This window comes from Myiozetetes cayanensis, unplaced genomic scaffold, assembly GCF_022539395.1.
Source record: "Myiozetetes cayanensis isolate MyiCay16 unplaced genomic scaffold, myiCay2020 scf5-8, whole genome shotgun sequence".
Lineage (NCBI taxonomy): Eukaryota > Metazoa > Chordata > Aves > Passeriformes > Tyrannidae > Myiozetetes > Myiozetetes cayanensis.
The window spans coordinates 102,600,932-102,627,523 of record NW_026087742.1 but is presented as its reverse complement, the minus strand read 5'-3'; the positions used below and the strand labels follow the sequence as shown (position 1 = coordinate 102,627,523).

The following is a 26,592-nucleotide window of genomic DNA, read 5'->3' as shown; positions in this document are numbered from 1 at the left end:
TATGAGCACATTAAAGGATAAAAAGTGACTGAAGTGCTTGAGTGTGATTCTTGAGATGTCCTGTGCAGGACAAGAGCTGGACTTAATCATCCTAATGGGTTCCTTCCAACTCAGCATATTCTATGATTCTGTGATAAATGTGTTAAAAACATTAGTCAAGATGTACAAAAATACTGATATTTTTCCTTCCAAAATGGCAACTGTTGAGCTTCTGAAATCTACCTGAAACCTTGATTTAAAAAGGTCATGTTCATTTAGGAACTCACTTTTATTGAAGATGAATGGAATCAAGCCAGCAAATGGTATTATTTTACTTAAAGTATGGGTATTAACACAATTTGATCCTGAAATTACACAACCGAAATCTATTTGACATTTCAAGGCCTCCAGCATTTCTCTAAACAAAATCACACAGTAGGCTTTGGCTTCTAACACCACATCATCTTCTCTCATACTTCTGTAATTTAGCTTGGTTTCACGGTTCATGAGGAAAATAATGGCATTTTTACCATCATTGCTCTTCATGGAGATCATTAGAAATGCCCCAAATAAACTCTGCTGACATTAAAGAACAGGCAAAGGTACTGAGACATTACTCATTTTTGTTACATTGAAGTTAACACAGTGAAGGCTTACTGGCAACAGCATGTGAAACAGACAGCAAGGGTGTCGGCAGCAAGGAGATTACTAAAAATCAGTAACCAACATGTAATATTTTGAAAAGTGCTTAACAACTTGGAAAGATAAGGAGACAGGTCCATATTTTATAAACTTTACTCCAGTAGAAAATCTAAGGGGTCCTCCAGTTGCCTCCTCTGTAGGTCTCTGTAAGCTTATAAACCAACTCCCTCACATCAGTTTCTGCAGATGCCTCTCTGGGGTATTGATGCAAACTGGACCAGTAAAATTGCAGTTCCCTTTTCCTCCCCCTTCCCAGTTCAGACTTCTCTGGAGGTAATCTGCATGCACAACTGCAGATTACAGCCACTACTGCATAAGCAGCTGGAGAAATGGTAGGGGCCTCTTTAAATATTTACCTCCAAAGGAAATGTATTTTGGTATCTACATCCCAAGCCTCAACTTCAACAGCAGAAATTCAGCAAGACTTAGTATAACAATGTGCCAGCAGTTTCAATTAAAATATCAACAGAAACTCCATTGTAGGATCACTGCCTGGATTTCATACGAGGTACAGCGTAAAACACCAATCTGACAAAAAACTCTATACTGGTAATATATCCACTGATCGTAATTTTACTACAGCACAGTATTGTTGACTAGGAGCCCCTGGTGGTCTAGTGGTAAAGGCGCCGCGCTATCACCGCGGAGACCCGGGTTCGATTCCCGGTCAGGGCCACTCCCGGGCAGGTGGGGCTCGTTAGCCCTTAAAGGCAACCCACCTACGTCCTAAGGACCTCGCTGCCACCGTCCAAGCTCGCTTGGCCCCGGCAGATGAACCTTAGGATTAAAGGGTGGGCTCAGTTCCGCGCACACTGTGTCTCACCTAAAAAATCCAATGCGCAGGCTGGAAGGTGTAAAGACCTTCCCCGGATCTTCGCTCGCGAAGACTGGCCATTATTATTATTATTATTGTTGACTGTGAACAGATGAACCAACTTATATAAATGCAAATAAAGCCTACATACACTATAACTTCAGTTGGCTGCTAAAACACTTTCCTCCTCAAGGCACATACCAAGTATAAGAAATTCCCTGTCCAATTAGAGTACTTCTCTCTACTTGAAAAAAATTATTTCCTTGGCTTGGCAGAGCCTTTTTATCAGTTTCAAATTTCTACTCTGTTCTTTCAAAGCCACATCTTTCACAGTCCCTTGGACCTTCAGTTCTCAGGTACCTCCTACAGCTCCAATGAAGAAAATTCCCTGAGGAAAAAAACCCTATTTTCAAGACATGTACTGTCCAATTTGGTGCTCTTAAAGTTAAACAAGAACTAAAGAACTGCCTTGCACTGGAGCCACATGCTGCCCAACTTCCTGCTGTGACATGGACCTCAGTGTCTCATTGTCTCACCTCTCTCTCAGTCATTTCCATTTGTAGAACCTTTTTTACTCAGTTTCTCCTGTGATTTGTTTATTCTTCCTTCAAAACTCTAATTCTCTTTCTTTGCAACACCCACATGAAAACACCTTTGTAGCCCCACAGCACACCTACCTGACCACACGCCCTTTCCATTCATTTCCACTTCCAGACCTCTGCTGGTCTCCCCTTTTCATTCTTCGTCTACCCCTTCTACACCTGATGTCTTAAGGAAAAGATCACACAAGTGCTTCTGCAAACACATGCAGGGTTTTTTTGCCCTGTGTCTCACCTTTTCTCCATCATTCTCCATTCCAACTTTTAAAGCTATTAGTAATTTTCAAACCACTTTCACAAATGGGTGGGTAATAGGTTTCAAGGATAATTAAGTTCATACATGTTTTGTGATCGTGCATGCACTTGGAAAAGTGGGAACCTCTACATTTTTCCACAGTGCAAACCCACATTGTGAGCCTCTACCTTAGGACACCACAGCAAGATAAAGAGCTTCTAAACACCTAATTCACAGGGAAAATTTATTTGTTTTTTAAACATTAAAATCAATCAACTTCAAGACCTTAGTCTATAGTATGCAAGGTTTTTCTAAGACAAGGTATGACAGCCCTACTGGTTCTTTTCACATTTTTTAAGTCAGTGTTTTTAACATAAATAATATAACACCTCTGAAAAGTGAGTTTCTTTATACATGTGTAATTGGAGGCTGTAAAACACAATCAGTGTGTGTACACTTTTATGAATTGAGACCTTATTAACATCTTTAGCAGTATCTGCATCTTTCAGAATGAAAAATAAAATTATATTATCTAACAGTAATTAATTAAGCCACCCTGAAGGATTGGTAGAAAAAACCAGCCACATTAATGTAGCACAGCTAATTCCCTCACAGCCTTAAGAAATAATACAATGCAACAGCTATTAATACTCACAATTATGATTGCACATGAAGGAATATCCTTCACAAACAATTAAAAATTTGTGAGGGAGATGCAGACACTCGGCATTTCTATGTTATCAACATTTTTGGCCTCATATGCATTAACCTCATCTGTCTTCTTCATATAAAATTCACTTAGGGGAACATGATACATAGAAATATCTATTTCACTTTAAAAAGTTGCAATTTGGACAAATACTGACTGTTGTTAGTAAAAACATTGCCCAAAATAAAAGTTAATCATATTTCACTACTAGTTGTAGTACTGAGGTATTTTATAATAACAGAATTTGTGATGGGTTTAAAACCAATCCCATACTTATTTTAGCATCCTACCAAGGGAAAACATCCTCAGAGCCTTTTGATTAAACATAATAATAGAAAATCTTTTAAAGAGAGAGGCAACTAAAGCAGTCATATAACTCAGTCTTCAAAGGTAACATATTAAGCTCAAATAAAAATCTGAATGTACAATACTCTTGTATATATGTGCCAAATCCATCCCAGATTCATAGTTTCAGGCTTTCATGAAACAAAGATTTTATTTGTCTTTCTAATGCAGCTGCTATATGTAGAATCAGGGAAGAATGCAGTAAAATTCACACTGGATAAAGGAATTCTTTAAATGAGTGCTCTATTAAACATTTACAGCTGTTCCAGGAGCACAATACAGTTAAGTACCATAGCATTCTTAGGCAGCACTTACTGACAGGTTTGGCATACCATTCAAACCAGCATAAAGGAAAATGTATAAAGGAAACAAGCAGGTTTAAGACTAAAAACCGATTGACAGAAAGTGCATTATTTGTGTGGTGAGTACAGAATCGCTGAGTTCTTTTGTTTCTGCTGAACTCTTTTGTTTCTTTTCGCTTGGGTTTTCATTTGTTTACCCCCACCATCTTGAGTGCAAGCCAGATTTACCCTGTCAGGACAAGCAATAACCAAGCACACTTAACAGGACCGTATGAAGTCTGTTATAAAGGAGAATCTAAACCAGTAACGCTTTCTTTGTAAGTAAGAAGTTATGGGCTTGCAAACAATGTTCCTTTTAACTCAAAACTACAAAATAATCACACCGTAAACATCACCAAGGCTCATTCACCAAAATCAACGAGACAAAGAAATTCAGCTGAGCACATTTTACCTATAGTGGAAGAAAACGTCTGCATTGACTACGTCACCATGGTGAAAAGAGGGAGATCCACTTTGGAGTGGGGAACGTGTTCTGCTACCACAACGCTTTCATACAGAGCAGCCTTAAAGGGTGCACTGAAGCCGAACACCTAGAATTGTTCAGTCATAAACAAAGAGCGTTTACATCATTGCAGGCTGCACTTCTCTGATGCAGCAGAGCTCACAGCTTAAGGCTTGGAGGTCCAGTTCTGCTGTCAACCACTGAAGCATTCAAATGTCCTTAACTTCAGGCACAGATTTTAGCCTTGCTTTATAAGATTTATGTATACACATAAGTGCTTCAAAGAATACTAATACATTTAAGTCCCCACCAAAATGATTCGCCCACCTGGGGTTTAGAAGTTAAAGGATTACACATCACCCGCCCCACCCCCATGCATTGCCCTAAAAGCAGACCTAGATTTGCTAGAAAGGCCTTTACACTGAAATTTTTCATTTTGTTACTTCTGTCAGCAATTTTACCCTATATTTTATATAACCAACAATTTCTATTTACATGGGGTTTTTTGTTCATCTTCTTGTTCCATTCTGTCCATGTATCATGAATCTAGACAGCAGCGTTAAATTAATCAGACTGATGCACATTTGTCAGCCTGCCTGCTAGCTTTTCTCTGGCCATAGCACTGAAAGACTTGAATACAAAATCTATCTCCGCGAGATCTTTGTTCCTGCTCCTTAGACTTCAGTGTAATCTGCAGGCACTGTTTAAGTTTTTTACTTCCAAATGGGGGATAGTGCTAGTGTGAAAACCAAGGGCTACAGGAGAGTTTCTGTGAAAGACATATTGAATCACTGCCCACACAGATGGCTGAGTCAAACAGTACACTAAAAAAATCCAGTGGTCCCTGACAAATCCTATTTCACGACCATTAAAAGCTGTGACACAACAACAGACGCAAAATGTTGTGGCAGTTATCTCATGGGAAGTAGATTATATTTTCTTAAACTCTTAGCAGAAAAATAAACTACCACCTTATCTTGGTTGTCTTTAATGAAGACTCAAATAAAGCCCTAAAAGCAACCAACCCTTCCCCACTCCTATCCACTAAGTATGTGTTTGTAGTTTATACAGATATTGTTCCTATTGCTAAGCTTCAAAACATTCTTCTTGATACTGCACAAGATACATGGTATGAGGAGTTCTTGCTTCAGGTAACATGGCCCAAACACTCCAGAGCAGGCAGGAACAGGAAGCCCAGAAGCATAACTAAGAATTTTTTTCTTGCTTAGTGCAGTATGCAGGAAATACAGATTTCCAGGGATTCTGGTTGGCAAAGACAACCGAAGTGTGGTGGAGGTGAATGAAAAGAACATATCAAACCAAGAAGAACCTGGAAGATGACATCAGCAGAAGCCTGGGCTGGCAGAGCAAGGAGAGAAACAGGAAGAAACAGAGCTAATGCAGCTGCCACCAAATGTCACCCCAGTTCATGCTCGCTCAGGATCCTTCCTCTTCCACAAAAAGCATTATAGTTCTTCCCAGTCAAGACTACAGTAATGAGCTTTACCTGTAAGAAGCAACACTTTCAAAAAGTGATTTTCAAATTAATTTTAAATGTGTGCTTTAAGAACAAAACCTTACCTGGGATTAACAGAAATAAATATGTCTAATTTCAATTCCAATTAAATGTGCAGATACTACTGGACATACTAGTTTACAGAAAAAAAAATACTTTTATGAGGCTAGAAACAGCTTTATGTCACAAAGTCATGACACGTTCATGTTGTGAATTCAGAGTACTGAACTCAAAAGAGTAATCCTACTTTAATTATACATTTTAAAAAAAAATTCCTTCCCAGGATGGAGTGTATCAGCCCTAAAAAGGAAGGAGAATTTCCAGGAACCTGACACATCAGAGAAAAAGCAGGATTAAGAAAGGTGGCACATATTACTATTCCAAAGAATACAACTTTGATGAATTACGGGAGCAAAGACTGAAAAGAATACCAATTATTTAACCGTAAATCTAGAAGACCTGACTGACAGAATATATTATACTCTAATTCCTGAGAAGTATCACTGGAGATATATTGACGCCAAGTTGCTTTGAACATCAAGTAAGCAGTTTGTTGCTATGGCCTCCAGTGTGGCTTTCCATCAGCCTAAGAGCTACGTTAACTGCCACGTAGAAACGCATCATACTTTCACAGAAGACTCACAGTTTTTCAGGCAAGTATCAATCTTGTCAGGGAATTCACTTGGAAGAATTTTAAGATTAGGGCAAGTGTATAAAACAAAACATTATTAAGTTGTGAAGAGGATAGGTTTTGCATGCTGAGAAAATAACAGGAAGTTAAAATTAGTTTAAGGACATAATCTATCAGTATGATGACAGCTTCTTTACAGGACGTTATTGAAGAGTTGTTTCATGCTCCTCAAAATCATCAGCCAACCTCTTTTGAAAATAGCTAGAATTCTCTACTAAGTTTTCCAGCTCCTAAATGAAACTAAACCAAAAGACTTTTAAAGCCTGGCAATAAAATCTACCCTAATTTTCAGTAAAACTCAATTTCTGACATACATCTGGAAGTAGGACTGCTCCAGGCAGAGACCTGGAACAAAGAGTGTCCTTGGACTGGCCCTGAAAGAGCCACAGTGAAAGTAACTCAGCAAATCATGACTCTCACAGTCCTTTCGATAATTGTGCCTGGCCTAACAAAGTCCTTTTAGATTGTAAGTGTCCCACAGAAACATCATAAAAGGAGAACTCACTAGAGCGACAAGTGAAGCACAACCTGTATGGAGTCATCACTATTCCCTACACATAAGAAACACATCATTGCATTTCTATGCAAGTTGGAGCTGCTGCAAGATGCTTTTCCCAGACGTGACCTAAAAAACCACTGCATAGGGGCAGCCTAGTAGGGCTGTTACAATGGGGTGGACAACCCTAAGAGTCACTTCATTCCTTCTAATGGTTTGCTCTACCCTCTCAAACCCCAGAGATGAAACTGGTACTAGAAACCAACTAAAAAACCAAGATTTGTGGCCCAGATTTAATAGTAACAGTGCAAAATAAAAGTAAATCCATGTTCCTCACTTTAAATAATTATTTTTTAAAATCTTTCTATCTCCCCCTAGTGGCCCCAATACCTTTTTAGAGGGCATAATAATAAGCAGAATCATATTGATCTCCATATGTTCCCACTTCCTGAGAAAAATGCAGTCATTGGCCTGCCTTCATTCTAACTTGGAGACTTCACAAAGAAGAAAGAACAAACCTTACCAATATACCCAGATGCTCATAAATCAGAAAAGTCTTTAAATGTTTCAGGAAAGATTTGCTAGAACCAGGTGTTGAAGTTACATAGATCTTCAAAAGGAATTTCCTAGAAATCTGAAGCCTTATTTGGACACTAAAGACAGCACTGCTAAAAGCAGGCTACCACCAGGATTGCCCTCATTTTTAACTTCTTGGAACTCCTGGGTCTGATCAGCTATCATTTCAACTAAATGTAAAAGTACATGCAGTGCACAGTAGTACAGTGACAAAAAGAACCTCAACTTTGTAACTAACAGTCTTTAATCATGGCCACAGGTCCAGTGAGAAAAAAACCAAGGTTATTTCTAAATAGAAAGAAGTGGCAAAAACTGATCTGTCTACACAAAAAAACCTACATTTTTCTACCGTTCTTTCTGTTTTAAAGCCCAGAATGATATGCTGTTCTCTGCCAAAAATTATTTTTCAGGGAGAAAAAGTGAGGTCCGTGGGTATTCCAATTAACGACAGGTTAGACACAGAGCTAAAAATTTACTCCCCATTTTTCAAGATTCAATACTAGATTCTTTCCATGAGATTACATTAATTCTCTGTAAATTTAATGTTAAATATCGAAACAGAAATGTAGGAGCCAACTTTGGTTACTCTAGGTTTGAAACTTGGGGAAAGGTAGAAGCAGAATAGAAAAAAAGGAGCAATGGTAGCTGTAATCTCCTGACCAAAACAAAGAGCTTGCTGTTTGGCTTAAGAAATGGAAAAGACTCATGCCTCACCTAAACCATTCATATGGAAATCATTTATGGGACAGAAGCCAGTTTTCCTCAGGAAAATGAAACACAAAACACACAGCAGTAAAACCAAATAATTCTGTTGGATTTTAAAAGTTACACAAAGCTCACACGGAACAGAAATTCAGCTGTTGGTTACAATGTAAGATACACCTTTAAATCAAGATAAACATTTTAATTTTGCTGATGGAAGTTCATTGTGATGCATTTTATAAAGATATACAAACAAACTAATTTTAAACACTTCAGGAGTCTCAATGATCATCTTAAATACCTCCATATAACTTATTACTTTTGTTATAATTAGAAAAACATCACTACAAATGTAGCAAAGGGGAGCACTTAAGTCAAATACTTCCTAGGTAACAGAGGTAATAATAATGGCCAGTCTTCGCGTGCGAAGATCCGGGGAAGGTCTTTACACCTTCCAGCCTGCGCATTGGATTTTTTAGGTGAGACACAGTGTGCGCGGAACTGAGCCCACCCTTTAATCCTAAGGTTCATCTGCCGGGGCCAAGCGAGCTTGGACGGTGGCAGCGAGGTCCTTAGGACGTAGGTGGGTTGCCTTTAAGGGCTAACGAGCTCCACCTGCCAGGGAGTGGCCCTGACCGGGAATCGAACCCGGGTCTCCACGGTGATAGCGCAGCGCCTTTACCACTAGACCACCAGGGGCTCCGGTAACAGATGTAAAAGTGTAACAAACACAGTTCCTATTGCCTCTGCAATTTCAGAGCTATTTCACTGCCATTTAAAAAACCTAAAACACAAAATGCATGTTTTTACACACATACATTCTGAAACTATATATTGACACTTATGTAATGAAAAGTATGATTACAGTTTTGTGAACTTGGTAGTATCAGAGCAATGAATCTGAGTTATGCATGTCAAAGGGTTGTTCTATATTAATAAAAAACACATATATAACCTAAGTATGTCATCCTGTTGATTTATTGTATTTCCAGATATGTGCAGGGTTACAGTGCATTTGGAGGTATTGTACTGAACTGCATGCTGACATAACAAAAACAATTGGTACAAACATCTCCTCAGAATACATAAAGGAATTCTGCTTCCGTTCAATGTCTACATTACATTTTGTAAAGAAGCTGGGGTTTGTGCATGTGTGTGTTACTTGTGACACATTTGGGAGTTTTTACCTGTCCAGCCAAGCCAGCAGACTTTTAGCTGCTCCAATCAAATCCACTACCGACGTCAGAAAATCATTCGGTAATTTGCGACTGGTCCTTCCATCATAGTGACCACTCCTCCTCCTTCCAGTGATGAAGTTCTGCAGATTTTTGGCAGATGCATTCAGTTTGTGAGAAAGGGTTTTTAGATTTTCTGTTTCCAAACCATAGTTCTGCATTAAAAAAAAAAAAAAAAGAAAAAAAAAGAAAAAAAAGAGTTAGCTTTACAGATGTCGAAGTACAGAAGGGAGACCAAGAACACCAAGACTGTTCTTCTACATCAAAACTTAACCATTCCTAATAATTAAGGCAGAAGTACACCCACTCAGTAGTTTTCAAATGTATAGGATGTTCTGTTTCTGAAGTGCATAAAAACAGAACAAAAGAAGAGCAAAATTATGAGTGATCTTTTAGCTTATTTTAAGTGCACTGAGAAAAACATCTCAAAAAGGAGAAGAAAACCTAGTCTGGAAGATTGTTTTTCAAAGCAGTGCATCACTCTCAGTAAAACACAGAATCATAAAACAGTTTGGATTGGAAAGGACCTTAAAGATCACCTAGTTCCACCCCCCCCTCCCACAGGTGAGGACACCTTTCACTAGACCAGGTTGCTCAGAGCCCCATCTAACCTGAGCTTGATCAGATGGTTCGCTCAGTAGATATGATGGTTAGGGATCAGCCCCCGTGTCCTTACTCACAATAATTCCTAAGATCACACTTGGCATGAGGGCTTGCAACTAGCAAAAGCACGCAGTGTGGACACGGTGCGACACTAAATTGTTTTTGTTGGTTTCAGAGATAGAAGTACATTTAGCACCTCATTTTTATTCTTTCTTTCACTGAAGGACCATCAGAATCACAGATCAGACAACACAATACTGCCCTGCTCAATCTCTATGTTGCCCATTTAAAGTTAAATTCTAATTTTTTTATATTTAAGAGACAATTTCTTAAACTTAAGTTCCTCAGTTGTGCAGCAGAGACATAATTATTCAGAAATATTAACAAATAGTACTTGGAAATCCTTCAAAAGCACAAATGTTACCAAAACAGCACTAGAGAATGCCCTGATTTAATGTTCAATTACAATACAATATAGCAGGATTTGTTATTTCTACAATAGATTTGTTTTCCTCACTCATGCAGAGAGTAATAGAGTTATTACAAAAGAGGCCTTATTTTGCCTTTGCAAAGGAATAAGCAGTTGCACAGATTTGAGTTTAGTATTCCTCTAGACACTTACGGAATTCTGAAGGTGCTCCTCTCTTTAACCACATCACAGGCTGATAACACGGGGTGCTGACAACTTGTTCAGTTGACAAAGGAACAGGCAACTTACTATGGAAGGTGGACCATTTCCTACCACAAATGATGATGAAATAGGATGCCCAAAGCTCCTCAGATGCACACAGAAAAATCTACTTCTGAAGGACCCTCCCTGTCCTCCCCAGCCCTCCTCCTATGCCACCGGTTTGGTCTCCATACTAATCTGTCCACAAGAAGAGATGGGAAAAGAGATAAACTTGCCAATGCTAATTTAAGACTGCTGAAGCTTACTCACCTCTTTTCTATAAGAATTGGGCAGGTGGTGAGGTGGTGATTGTTTACAGCAGTTGTCACACTCCTAATCCAAACCATCTACTAAATGAATTTAATCCTCTTTAATGACACAGGGGCTGTAGGAACATTTTACAGAAACTAGTCCTGCTGAGCACCCAGCCCTCCCACAACATCCACTCCCAAGCCAATGAGAGATCATCACAGCAGGGAGAGACTACAGCACAGGGCTTGTCTGCCATCTCCCAGCCAGCTCCTTGTGCCTGTAAACCAAATGCACTTTGTGAGGGAGCTGCTAGAACAACCACCATCTTTTGGAAGCAGAGGATGCTCTGTGGAATTCAGCAGTGACCATACACTAAGGTGTTTTAAAAACCACTCCTGGAACTTCTGTGAACATCCCTGTTTTGAGCAAAGGCGGCTTTGCAGGCATGCTCTCATCATGCATAGTTTCTGCACAGGCACTGTCCTCTGCCTCCACATTTGATTCCCAGTTAGACAAATTGTATGTTTGGGCAGTGACTTTTCTACCATGTAAATATTCAAGAGCAATTATACAACAGATAAAATTAGGTTATAAATAAAAAATTACAAGATGAAAACAATTAATTGGGATTGAAAAGTAAAACATACTTTATTATGCAGCTAAATGGCTCATAACTAATAACTTATTAAATCAGTCCAAAGTAAAGGGATAAACATCAGATAAAAATAAGTCTGTTTTCTTCTGCAGTTCTCTGTGGTTGCTCTGGCTGAGGGAGCCTGAAGGAGACAGAGGAGTGGGTAGGAGTAAGTTTGAAAAAAATAGCAGGTTTGTCCTTACTTCATTCTGCTTCTTGAGCATCTAGCTCATTTTGGCAAAATTAATGGGGGAAGAAACAAATCAAAGATATCCTGGACAAATGATAAGTTGCCAAAAACGTCTTACAGATCAGGCAAACCAAAACCCCAACACAAGTGAGCTCATGACACTCACATCCTTCAGTGAAACAGTAAGACCACAAACTGCAGGCTGGACACAGGGCTTCTCTGGGGCTGCCTTCTGTCCAACACACTGAAATGCTGAATTTCTTAATTCAGGGGTATGTTCCTAAGAAGCTGAGTGCGATTATACAAATATAAAACTAAGGTAGGGGTGTGCACGGGGAAGGAGCTGGGTGAGCCCAAGCCCCTGCTTGCCTCCCCAAACCAGCCACACATAGGGCCCATGGCTGGGGGAGGCGCAGGCTGCGTCCCAATGCTCCTCAACAACCCCAAATTATTTAACTCCCTGTCTTTTGCCATCCCCCACTTTGTCACCTTGTGTGTACCTCATCTGCTCAGACAGGCGGGTGCTGGTTCCCAGCCTGCGCTGGAGTGACACGTCCTCCCCAGCAGGAGCCTTGGCAGGCAGCACACAGACAGACCTCCAGTCCCACCAGAAAGTAAAGCACCGGCAAAAAAGAAAACCTGCAATATTGATCACTGCAGACCAAGCAAAGCAACACTCAGATTTTTTTATACAACAGGAAAACGGGCTGCCTTCATGTATATGCTTCTTTGGAAAATCAGCTCCTACAAAAGCTTAGTGGCTTCTTGTCATCATCTAAGTCATGGCCACCCATAGCTACACACTTTTTCTTTTTTTTTTTTTCACCGTCAGATATGAGGAAAGGAAGAGGCAGTGCTAAAAGACACAAAGCCTATTTTCACACATATTCATCAAATGTGTATGTGTGTGTTCTTTAACATAAAATTTCAGCCTAAACTACATATAAAATTTAGTCTTATATAAGGATGGCACTGACGCTGGTAAAGCCTCCATCTGTAATATGAGATAGATAAAGTCAGAGATTGAAAATACAGAGAAATTTCAGGCAGAATATATTTTTGGGCTGCTGTGTTTATTGAAGCCTTCTAGTAGAAGGATCCTAAAACATCAGCCAAGGTAACAAAATCCCCACTTTTTTTATCACTAATATTTCTGGCCCACATTAAAAGTGGATAGAGTCTCATGTTGTGAAAAAAGACTGCTTAAATAAAAACTGCCCAGTGTAATCACAGTTTCTATGCGATAATATACTATTAACAATATGGTTTTCTTAGAAATGCATTGTGTTTATTTTCAAGTACTGTAAGAAGATAATTGCAGGCAAAGGAGACAGTTCTTTGTTTTTCCCTAGTCTGCATTTAGCCAGCACTAACACAAGTTATGCTTTCATTAGCCAAAACAAATTCACAGTCATTGAAAGAAGCACAAAGAAATCTCTGCATGCTTGTAGAGATTAGGAGAAGCAATGCAAGTGTACACATCCGCTGTCTCAACCAGAGGCCACAGGGCAAGAGTTTCTTCAGACACCCTGCCTCAACAGAAATGGCTCTAATGGAGTCTCTTCTGGCAATCATAAAACAAGAACTTGATGAATCTAAGCTACACAGAGTAATAGCTTGTCAGCAGGTGTTCGAACTAAAGGTGGTGGGAGCTATTAATAGACATCTTACCTGCTAATTACTTTTCTGTGGCTTCACATGACAGTGTGAGTGACGAATTGTAGCTCTTTTCTTCACATGCTGACAAGCAGCAGCTCTAATCACCACTGATGAGTTTTGCTCAGTTTTTTTGTGAGAAGAGCCAGCCTAGTCCCTCTGCCAGCCCACCCTTGCACCAGCACCACAAGGGTAGAAAGAGAGCTCAGTAATCCCATGGGGAAGTAAAGCAAAATTGTCTTGGATTAGCATGATGAATGTTCATTAGTTGTGTTCCCTATTTCCTTCAATGAAAATAAAATTAAAAAAATAATAATAAAAAAATCAGACCTCATTTCATCTCTTTCCCGTGTTAAATTCACTTGACTTACTGGCGGGGAAGTGTGTCTGTCAGCAAAGCTAAAAAAGTAAAGTGTTCCTAATTCATACAGTGCTAACTATCTCTGCTGGCTCAGACACAGTGTCTAGAAGCTGCCAAGACCTTTAGTTTTAGGGTATTTTTACACTGCCCATTGCAAGAGCAAAGACATCTCAGCTAACTAAAAAAGCCAAGCTCAGATCTAAACACGCTGCAACATTCAATGCACACATAGCCACAGTCCCATTAACAAATCCAGAAATCCCCTACAAGAGAAGTCTCAATCACAACTTTTATGCAACCATGAATACCTCTACATCTCCAAGCACAAATACTATATCAAGTTCAGTGACACTGTTTGACTTTTACAAACACTCCAAAACAGAGAAATCAGCATGTGGCCCCACTGCCTACCTCCCTAAATCACTATTTCTTCTCTTCAGACCAGAAAGCTGCTGGAAACCAGCGGAGAAAAAGGCACGCAGTGACCAGTGCTAACTCTTACTGAAGAGACACGAGATGGGAACTGAAGATACTACTGATAATACTGGTGCTTGGAGGCAAAGAGAAAATAAAAGCAGTATCTTCACCAGGCAGGCAGAGCAGATAGCAGTGCTTACATCAATTAATTTCTACTGCCTCTCTGCACAAGGCAACCATTGACTGTATAAACTGCAGAAGGTAAAGGTTTATTTTTATTTGGTAAGTGTCTGTCATCACACACACAAACACTGTATTTTAAGGAAGGAAAAAAAGCAACCTTTTGAAAAGACAAATTTTATAGTCTAGATGGCTGTACTGAGTAATAAATTATGTGTAAAAAAGTGCAACTTCTCAATTATATTTGGTATCTCTCAGTAACATGGATAACTACCACAGAGATGTAATTACAAATTTTCTCTCTAATGCAATAAAAGGCTTTTTCCACTTATTCACAGGCTGAACAGAGGAGTTTTAGGCAAGAATGTCATATGGCCACTAAGAAATGGACTTAAAATCACCTCAGGTTAGCATAATTCAGCTCCTCACTATTTTTCAGTGCTTTCATCTTCCATATTTATTTCTTGAGTATCATTTCTTTGCTTTTAACCAAGAAGCCTGAAAACAGTAAAGTTCACAGAATTTTCATTTCTCAAGAAGCCTCAGGAAGATTTTAAATGAATAATCAAAACAGCATCACATGGATATCACAGCACACGGCAGCCACTTCAAAACCACACCTTAAAATTTGTGGTGGACCAAAATTCATGAAGAAAAGTTCCAGCCTTCATCTCCAAAGTTGTTTTTAAAAATAAAATAAAAAAAATGCATTTGAACCTCATTCTCCAAAACATTTGGCTGAACACATCCCACAAAGTATGAGGCAGATAGCTTACCAGCCCAAAGCTGCTAGCAACTGATATCACAGCTTGTCATATGGAAGGTGCCTTATGTAACTTTATACCTCATCAGATCTGCCTACAACATATATTTCTAACGGCCCTTCTTCCAGCGTCACAAAATGCCAGCACTAAGGTTATCTCTCCTTCAAATAGCACTGACATATGGGGTAATTTAGAAGTGCACAACGTATGATCCTAACACATCTGTTTCATAAACACAGAGTAAGTAGATAAGAACAAAAACCAAGATAGCTCAAGTATCATTTACTGCATTTATTAAACATACACTGATTAAAAGGCAAACGGTTTCAAAGAGTGTAAATATTTGTCCTAAATGTTTACAGTCACTAAAAAAACCTCAGGTGCATGACACTTATAGCCCTGCAGAACCTAGGAAAGATTCATAATCATCATCATTAAACCCTTTCTTGAAAAATGCCCTTCTTTTTCTACAGCCCAATCAAGCAACACATCAAAAAGCCAAGCCCTGGTCACGCTTTGTAGCACTAACAGAGCAATTATATAAACTATTCTTCTTACTCTTATTCAATCAACAGACTCTGAAACACCAAGTGCTCATTACTTTTTTGTTTTTCTGTTTTCTCATGTAATTTTGCCCTTAGTCAGTCAAGTGCTCTTATGTCTCCACAACTGAAACTACTAGTTACATATTCAGTTAAACACATTTCACAAAGTCTTAAACAGCTAACTGGTAGTTTAAAATATTTTTTTTTAAAAAAGGAATTAAGTAATTGTTATGAGCACACTACTTCTTTAAAACATTTTACAATGTAACAGGTCTTTTCATTCAGTCTGCTTTTAACTAGGGGGTTCAATTTTTATAAAGGCTCCTTCTAACCCAAACCATGCTATGAGTCTATGAATATTTTGTACTCACCCAAACCTTCAAACATTCCAAAGAAATATAGAACAATCAAGAAAAGTATCTAGGATCCATAACTGATTCTTGAGACTGGTGAGAGGAAGGACGTTCACCCTTTGCATACAGACACATTTACTGTCTTTGGCAAACCACAGAGTTTACTGCATTTCGCTGTAAAAGATTTGCTAACACATTTTTAATGTGATCTACATGAGCTATCAGAAACCCTTTAATTCCATAGCTTTATTGATAGAAACCCTTTAATTCCTTAGCTTTATTGATCTGGTCATGGACTTCATGATTTCCTTCTCTGCAGTGAAGCCAGCTCAGGTTGAAGACAGGAAGGCACATGGTATATAAGCAGAACTTCAGCTTGCAAAGGGCAACAGTGAAAAGGGTAAGTAATCCACTACATACAAATCTCCATTCTGAAATAAAGTCTTTCTCATTTAGTACTATGATGAGTAAGTCTAATATTCACTGTTACTGACAAAAGTAGTTTTAAGATCTGACTAGTGATAAGTGCAAAGGAAAAGATTTCTGTGTGAGAAATGGCAGGAAGACGAAATTAAGATAAAAGGCATAATTCTTAAGAGGAATCAAATCATTCATGGGTAAAGAAGGTCTATTTTTTACATTCATTTGCATATAAATGTTTTGTGTTAGTGGTAAATTATAAGTAATTTCATGCTGTTAGTGCACACCAATGTTTTCTCTGCCAAATAATAATGCTATTTCATCTGCTGCAATCTTCTAGCTTTACAGATTCAAATATACAGTATAATAAATTCCTGTGCATCCATAGCAGATTTAAATAAGTAGCATGAAACTAGTATTGAAACCAGTATGCTGTATAAAGCAAAAAAACCTGTTTTACTTTATTGTTTAACCAAACTCTATTCTACACAAATGTAGATTCCCCGAAGAAGTATTTTGCAAATTTACAGGGACTTACAAAGTTCTTTGCTTATGGAAAACTTCAAAGCATCCAAAAATAATTTGTGAAGTTTTTGAAATATTCTTATCTTTCCAGAACAAAATATCTTCTATTTTTAAAGTTTCTGTTTAAAAAAATATTTCAATATGTTCAGAATTAAATTAATCTAATTTAATCTTCATGTAAACAAAACGAACAAGTTATTTTGGAGAAGCAAACAAAAAAAAAGAATCCTCATGCATCAAGGCATTGTGGTGATATATTACACAAACTAGATCAATTTCTTAGAGATGAAAGAAGCAATGTTTCCCTGTGCAGCCTTCAGTCTTTGTATTCTCCAAGCAGTGAGGCAAAGCACAGTGTTTTCAGGGAAAAGTATGATACCAAGTAGACATAAAATTTAGAGTTTGTGGACACTCAGCAAAATATGGTCATACCCAGTTTTGATAAATAAAAATCCATCTCCTGACAAACAGATGATAGAAAAATAATTATATGTGTTTCTCTGTTTTCTGCAGCCCGGTGAGGTACATCAGGAGCTACAAGACCTCCAGATTCACTCCAAGCCTGAACACTGACACAGTTATCGGATGGAATTATCCAAGTAATCTGTTCTTCATTATGCATTTCTCTTTTTGTAAGCATCATCTCCATCCTTCCTTAATTTACTTTCTGTTGGGGTTGTTCATTCATATCCAGTTTTTAAAGCAACTGTCAAAGAAACAAGGCTCATCACATTTTATTTGTGGACAAAGGTCTGCTACACTACTGTTTGTTTATTGATGAAATGTAAAGTAGTCTTAGACCAGCTTCACTATCACACTGAAAAGGATCATGTTGAGGCTAAAATCTGAATGATGATTGTTGGAACTGATGAACAACTGCATGTTTTATAGCCTGGGAGTACTCTGAAGAGAAAATACTGTGGTACCTAACTCAGTACACTTTTTCCTGTATCTCTAGAGCTGGGCATGTACTCTCTTAGATTACCATTTTCAACCAGTTTTGAGATGTCAGTTATTCTGGAGGATTTCATGAGTATGAATAAAAATGCACGTCCCTATGAAGGAAAAATCTACCTGTTGATGCCACCGGTGCAATCTCAGCTGCATGTCCCAGTTTAAACAGAAAGGGAACAACAAGAGACATGTCTTGCTGGAAATAAAATAACTCTATGGGCATAAATCCATCATGGTGGTTTCTCACTGACTGAAAACCATGCAACAGACTCTTAGCAGCAACAAAATACCATCACAGACCTCACTACTTCTTTCTTTTAAGCACAAAGACTTCATTTATCTTGCCCTTTCTGACATATGGATTTTATAAAACACAAAGCTGCACCAAGGCATGATAATCTATTGAACATGCTTCCACACTCAGAGAGAGGTGGGAGACAGGAGAGAGGAAAGACACAGATCCCATTAATTAGATTGCCTGCTCTCTCCCAGAGTGTGTTCAGCTTCAGTGAGGTTATGTGGCATGCACACCCCCACCATCATCAGCAAGCATGACCTGTAACAGCATTAGCAGCTGGGCAAAAACTTTATTTCCCCTTCTCTGAAGCCCCACAGGAGAAGAACACCTGTGAATCTCATACCCTGAATGCCTGCTCTCCTGTCAGGAGCGCAGTATGGCAGGCTGGCAGCCAACAGAGACTCTACTAAAGATGGATAGCAGAGGCCTCCATTTGTCCTCTGTTCAGCTAACCGGAGGATCCATTTGTTCCAAGTGTTTATGACAGGAGGGGAATACTGTGAGAGACCACAGCCACCCACCCACCCACCTTCTGTCAAAACCCAGTAAAGAACATCCTTTAAATAGTGCTATCAATCATAACTGGTTCTCAGCCATTACTGTGGCAAACAGTTTGTCTGTTTAGCACTGTTCAGTAGCCTCCATCTGGGTTACGGAGGTGCCATGCTCTCTCTATACCAGTCAGAGATGCTTGTTCAGGCTCTCCACTTTCCCCTAGGAAGAAAATGCTGCCCCATGAACTACAGACATGCAACATAAGGCAGCTGGTTTGCCACTTGCCACATCCACAGCTGACAGGGCAGAAACCGCAAGTAGAAGTTTACCCTTGAAAAATGCTGGGAAGGGGGTCAAGAATAAAACCCATCAGTTATCAATATTGCAGAAGCTTTCCTAAGTGAGAGCAACTCTGCATTGGAAGCTCTCCCCTGCAGAGTGGGAACACAGATGAATAGTTGGAGATGGTTCTGTCCCCTCAGTTGTCCTTGATGCCAAAAACCATTTAGGTTGTCACTCTAACTCAGAGAGAATGGGGACGAGAAGCAGAAGCAACAATCCTTTTGTTTTTTAATAATTACTTTTACATCAATCAGGGACTATGCTTGCAAGGCAAAATTAACTTTACTATTCCTACCCCCTCAATCTCCAGCATACAAACATATGTAAACTCATTTGGATCATACACTTGTAACTCATGCTAAATTCTATCATGAAACCTCTGTCAAACTCCAGTGAAACAGAAAAAATAATCAGATCATTAAAAAAGCCATGGCATAGTGACAACCTGCATTAGTAGTTATCCTAGATAGGAGTCATAGGCTTAATGCTCTACTAAACAATACAGCTAACGTTAGAGTCAAATCAGAAAAATAGGCAAGCCCTAACCAGGACAGATACTTACTGATGCAATAAAAAAAGAAAAGCCTGTAAGTATAGGACCAGTACAGCCAAAAGGATTGCCTCTGAATTAAATTTTCTAAGAGGTTTATCTGATTGGTGAACAATAAATTCAAATTAAGTCCACTAAAATCAATATAACAATCACATTTTGTATCCCCAAGGAGTCATCAAGAGCCAATTGTGAGACTGCAAAAACCTCAGCTTAAATTAGAAGATGTGATCTGAACACATGCTATTGTGTTTCAGTGATCAAGGTTTCTTTAAGACAAACTCAGAAAAACAGACAACACTATATGTGCAACAAGGACCAGGAAGGAGAGACTTGCTGGATACATTAAGGATGCAGTGTTAGCCTTTGCTACAAATTCCTTATTTTATATTCAGCTTAGTTCCATTCACTTTTGTCTAAGATAAGGGAGCTACAAAGAGAAGCTGTGTTTATTTGTTTAAAGATAACATCTGTAATTACATACCAAGGAAAAAAGAAATTTCAGCTAATAAACAAGGGGTTTTTTTCCGTAAAAATACTTTATTATTCAAAGTACCACAATCTGTCTCTCTTGTGAGACTGGGAAAAATGGTCATCAGTGTTCACCCTAACTTAGGCTTTATCTATCTCAGTTAATTAAAGTATTTATTAGGTTTATTAAAGTTTTCTGTTGCATTGTCTGATGAGAAAAGTACTGTGTGAATAACTCTCTTATATTCCCTTCTACACCAGTAGCATTTTTTATAAGATTGCAACTTCTTCATTATTTAAAAAACAAATTAATGACTTAACTTATTGCACTGAACTACACTGCAACTTTATTAGAAACAATATTCTAAAGAGAACCTAAGATGTGTTTAAAATCAGATGTCTTCCTTTATGAAAAAGCTTCCCCCCTTTTTTTACTTTCTTTTTATACTTTTTATTTATTTTTTTCACTCTGTCCTTTCATTACCCCTCACATCTCTCTTCCAAAGATGCAACAACAGGGTATTCACAAAAGCTGCTGCATATGGAGAACCCACAAGCCCTTCTGAAGAGCCTTTTACTCTACTATCTTTGATTGCCTCTACTGGATTCGGCTTTCTAAAAGCTCCTTCTGAGGTTTGAAAAGTAGTGAGCATTAAGAATCCACAAAACACCACTTCAGGCAGTCAAGTACTTCTTAACAGGACTGTTCACAATCCTGTGAACAGCAGAGAATCTAGATAGTGTGCCCAATCTATCACTAACCTTTATGGGCACACACTAGGAGTTCATAAGAATGGTGAAGTCAGCACCACACCCCTCACCAAGCAGATAATCCCAGTTATGCATGACATGACCTGACTGAAAAGACCATTACCAAAATCCCTCTGTATGCCCCATCAAAAATTTATGTATTATTTACACATAAGCTAATTATTTGAGTATTTAATCCTCTCCACTGTGAAATACAAGCAGCTATGTTTCATCAAGCTCAAATAATCATCTAAAACATAATTTGCATGAAAGGATCAGTGAAAAACGACATGGTTAATATCAGAATTTTTTTTTTGTAAAGGGCAACTGGCACTCAATTGTTTCATTCACATATATAACTTATAACTGTTTTACATTCCAAACCAAACCCAGACTAGTTTGTTTGTGATTTCAGATAAACTTTCATTCTACAAAGACAGACATGAAAGCCTTAAATCTCTAATACCAATTTATTTAACAAACATCATCCTATCAATAAATTTTGCTCTTTATCTTGCCACTGGTTTAAAATGCTAAGTTTGTTTGTACATTACATGTGAGGAGTTTCTTGAACTACTTAGATAGTCTTTTGAACTAGCAATTTGAATAGCAAAGTGTGAATACGCAAACACCGTTCACTCCTCCCCACTTTGCCCCAAGAAGTTTACCAGTGCGCAGAGCAAGTCTACTGCTTCCAAGATAAGCTCCTGATGGCCAATTCGTGTGACTCCAAGATCTTCCAGTTCTTGATGAGTAATTCGTAGCAGCTGGTCGCCACTAATCTTCTCCCTCTCAAAGTTCTTTATATATTGCTGCAGGCAATCATCAAGACCTGCAACGAAAGGACATAAGAAGGGAAGACAAAAGTTAGCAACATTCTGTACTGCCACAGGAACTAAAAATGGGCTGGAACCAAAAATCAAGCCAACAGAGGATAGTTGTCCTATCTTTAAGAGAAATATTTTAACATTTAAAAAAATTTTATATTACCCAGAAATCTTAAGGTTTGGAAAGCAATGACAGCTATAGTTTTTTTACCTGTGGACAATACTCCGGAACCCCAAACAAAGCCCTGAAATTTTGTAGTGTACTGTGCTATAAATGTCAATCTGACAGCCCTAATAATAAGTATGTTAGCAATGCCTCCATCACATCTGGAAGGGGAGAGGAGAAGAGGAAAGAATGGAAGGGAGGAAGACATGTATCCTACCCAGGGTGCAGCGTATCAACACATGCTATTGATTATTACAGCACTGTAGAAGACTGAAAACAATGGAAAAACTTTGTGCAAGAGACAAATTTTAACGGAATAATGGAAGCATAACTATGTTTAATGCCATAGCTCTCACTGCCATTTAACCTCCCTTCCAGCATAGCTCTGCCATGGTAGTTCACATAAGGAGAGGCTGCTGGAGATGACCTCAGCTGAGAACCCAAACCTTCATGGGATGCTTGATTATAGGTCCCCATGCAGAGAAACACAAAATTGCAGTGCCACATCACAGCACCTCTCATACTCCAAAATAACTCACACACTGCTGAGCCACCTGAAAGTTCACAGAACATGCCAGCCCCTAAAACAATCTGCAAAGAGCTCTAGAGAAGAAGAAAGGTGGCAGCACTGCAAATGCATAAACTGGACCACAACTTCAGCAGCAGATCCAACTGAATGTACCTCAATTCAGAACCTGTACGGAGTCACAGCACACAAATGCTTACTGAGCACGAAAAGCCACTTATATCAAGACCTGGGTGCCCTCCTCAGAACAGAGCAATCCGGGAGAAGAAACAAGCCCACTGTGCCAAAAAAATATTGTAGAAGGCCATGCAACACATTTTCTTTGCTCAGGACATGGCTGAGTGCAGGATTGTAAAGCAGCAGGTCCTGCTTTGAGGCTCACATGTATTCCAGCTATTCAGTTTGATTAACAGTCTAACAACACGTAGCTGACTACATGTTTTCACCCGGAGCAAAGAGCACTGCAGAATGTGAGATAATCCATCACGCATCTCTTCCCCATCAATCTTTGCCTAAGAGAGCTAGACAAGCACAGGGAAGCTCCTCAGCATGTGCATCCCTGTATCATAGGGATAAGTTAGACTCCTGAGTATTTGGTGGTCAGTTTAACATTTGTGTCTGAATACCTTCTGATGGATCAACATGACTGCTACTGAGTAACAGGACTTGACAAAAACCTGAATACATTAATTTAGCTGAATCTTGAGAGATACCACCCTCATCTCTGATTGTCATCAAACAATCCTTAACATTGAAAAGACATCTGCACGTTAGGCTGCAAGGAACTGAGAACATTTTTACTTGCTAATCAAAATGTCTGAAAAATCTGAAGATATATGGAGGATAAAAGATTGATCTGACTGCTGAGACCCAGTTAACTTATAAGTGCCCCACTTCATAGCACAAAGCTTCTCTGAAACTGGTTTTGTTGCATTTTTGGTTTTCATTCACGCCTTTAAGGGTGTAGCCACACCTCAAAAGAGACTCACATGAGGAACATGGTGGTGCTGCATGCAGGGATGTGCCAGTACCAGGCAAGCCTGTTGTGCCTGGCTCAGCCCTGGGACAAGAGTCAGCCATGCTGTCCTTGCTACAACACACCAGAGCACAAGATTCACATGGCTTTAACCTCTAGAATTCACGCACCAAAAATAAACCACACACAAACATGCTGTAAAACAAACACTCCAGGCTCAAGATACAGGACAAAGTCCTCAATTCCAGTGGACTTCCAGAACCTATCACCTGACTTTCTGCCTCGAAAACAGAGTCATTTAAAGGTCTAGGTTAATCCAGCTATGCCTTCCCATTGTTTCCCTTTCTAATCAAATAGTTTCTCAAATCATTCTTCAGGAAGGGAATCTTATGGGCTGAAAGTGAAGCCATCAGGGAAGACGACCTGTCTGCCTGAACAGAGAAATTTCATTGGAATTCAGGAAAAAAAGAAGTTTATGACCTTTGGAAGAAAAGGCAGGAAACTCAGGAGGATTACAGAGATATCATGAGGTTATGCAAGCAGAAAATCAGAAGGGCCAAAGCCCAACTAGAACTTCATTTGGCTAGCATCATGAAAGAAAAAAAAATGTTTCTATAAATATATTAGCAACCAAAGGAGGGTTAAGGAGAATCTTCAGCCTTTATTGGATATGTAAAAATAGTAGCTGGATAACTGGGCCCTTGATGAGATGGGTGATGAGTGGAGTTACATCCAGCTGGGGGCTGGTCCCAAGTGTTCCCCAGGGCTCACTGTTGGGGCCAGTCATGTTTAAAACCCTTATGATCCAGATAAGGGGGTCAAGGGCACTCTTGGTCACTTTGCAGGTGACCTCAAACTGGGTGAGAGTTGATCTGGTGGAGGGAAGGAAAGCTCTAAAGAAGGATATGGACAGGATGGGTTGACGAGCTGAGGTCAATTGTATGAGGTTCAACAAGGCCAAGTGCCAGATCCTGCACTTGGGTCACAACAATGCCATGCAATGCTCCAGGCTTGGGTAAGAGTGGCTGAAAAGCTGTGCAGTGGAAAAAGACCCTGAGAGTGTTGGTCAACAGCAGCTGACCGTGAGCCAGTGTATGCCCAGGTGGCCTAACCCTACAGCTACCTCAAAGGAGGTTGTAGTGAGATGGAAGTTGGTGACAGTATGAGAGGAAATGGCCTCAAAGTTTTGCCACTAGAGGTTTAGATTGAATATTAGGAAAATTTCTTCATGGAAGGGGTTGTAAAGCACTGGAACACGCTGCCCAGGGAAGCAATGAAGTCACCATCCCTGGAGGTATTTTAAAGATGTGCAGATGTAGCACTTAGGGACATGGTTTAGTGGTGGCCTTGGCAGTGCTGGGTTAATGGTTGGACTTGACGATTTTTAAAGGTCTTTTCCAACCTAAATGGTTCCGTGATATTATCAGAGCACAAAAGATGGTGATCCATGACTGATCATGCATCACTTCTTGCCACATAGCGTGCACACTCAGTGTGATGCACAGGGAAAAGATCTTAATTTATCTCTTTTTTTCAGACAACATTGCTACAGAACACGTCAGAGATCATGAGTCCTGAATATTCCCAAGGCCTTTCAACGCAATTCCTCAATTCGTATGAATGCTGCCTCCTCTCTCTTCCATGCTAGGCAATGTTCATCATTACTAGCACGAGACAAGAAGAAATCATAATCGGGTATTCACCTCTGACTAACATCTGACAGTAAGGCCATTTACCAAGTCACAGTGCTGTAGGAACTCATTTAGACATTTGAAATTAGGTTGTAAAAGGAAATAATTTTTGTCAAATAATCTTGAATCCACTTTATTTGTTCATACACACAAGATGTCATGATATGGAAATATCTGACATGAATTATCCGCCTTTTTAATTTTTCCATATTTGTACATAATTTTTCCCAGAGCTCTCCTCAGCCCAAGTTTTCCATCTGATATATTAATTGCATTAACTGTTTTACAAGCACAGTCCCATGTATAATGGCATTTATTTTTTGAAAGAAATCAAATATTCTTGACAACATATATTTCACCTTAAAAAATGTATTAAAAATACGCCATAGATGTGCTTTTGCTAAATGAATAAAAATGAGGACAATAAGTATTTCTGATATTCCTGAACTAAAGTCCCACACTGATTACATAGACTGCTGAATGAGAATAATAACATTAAAATAATCAACGTCATCAGGATCAAAAAAATGAATTACCAGCTAAGAGACTAGGAAAACACAAATCCAGAATAAGACATGACAGGTGCACTTAATAAACAGCTACTGACAGATAACTCTAAATAAAGGCATTACTCTTCCTCCTCCTGCTATCTATGTATTTTTGTCATTCAGATGTAATCTAGAAGGATGCATGTAGTTTCTATAGAGTAAGAGAAAAGTTTAAGACAACAAAAATATTACTGACAATTGCTTGACTCACCACTTTCATAAAAACCACAGCCAGGAAAGAACAAAATAATTTAACCACACACGTTGCATGACATTTTCAGAATAACTTGCCACAAATACTTCTCCTTATTCCCTAAACATCATTTTAAAGTAATTTATTTATGTCATTTTATTTCTAAATTAAAGAGCAGCAACTCTTTTTGTAAACAAAACTGTGCACAGATAAGAATTCTTATTATTGACAATAATAATAATAATAATAATAATAATAATACTGTAAAATGGCTGCCAACATTCCTCATCCACACCTTTTGTCCCCAGAGCCTCAGCAGAAAGTTCAGTTTGCCAGCAGCTGGCCAGACATTGCTGACTTCAAATCAACAGGAGGGAGCTGCAGGGAAAGGCGTTCCCAGCTGATGATGCCATTTAACTTGGGACAGGACAAGATGTACCAAAAAACACCAGGTGCTTGGAGTGGAAGCTAAAGGAAAAGAAAAATTTCTTCAGAGCACTGTCTTTTCCAATATTCCTGCAACTCCAGCATCCCCCTGACCTCAATGTAGTAAGCAATTTTTCTAGCTGTCATGTTCTGCTCTGCTTCTACCCCCAGATTCCGTCATATGAGAGGCTGTCACCCAGCCCACGTACCACAGGAATCCCAGCAAATAACTCAGGTTGATGCACTACTCCCTGTTCCTGGCCATGGGTGAGATTAAGGTTGTCAGACACCCAGCAGTACTGGATGTTTCAAGAACAGTGGCCAAAGTCCAAAAGTGAGGTTCATGATTATGTTCCCAATGTGTAAGGCCCCATAGTATATCAAACAGGTTTTGTGATGCCAATAC

The 26,592-nt window shown here is 39.1% G+C and overlaps 1 protein-coding gene across 7 annotated transcripts in view; it reads right to left on the bottom strand.

Moving 5' to 3' along the window:
• The window catches only part of CNKSR2 (connector enhancer of kinase suppressor of Ras 2), a 207,917-nt gene that overhangs the window by 149,648 nt on the left and 31,677 nt on the right, over positions 1–26,592 (bottom strand). For all 7 annotated transcript variants that reach the window (XM_050332516.1, XM_050332517.1, XM_050332518.1 and 4 more), the window contains exons 2-3: positions 21,502–21,665; positions 9,356–9,558 (exon numbers count right to left, since the gene is read on the bottom strand). In XM_050332516.1, coding sequence (XP_050188473.1) covers positions 9,356–9,558; positions 21,502–21,665 — 367 coding nt within the window. The remainder of the gene's footprint in view (positions 1–9,355; positions 9,559–21,501; positions 21,666–26,592) is intronic.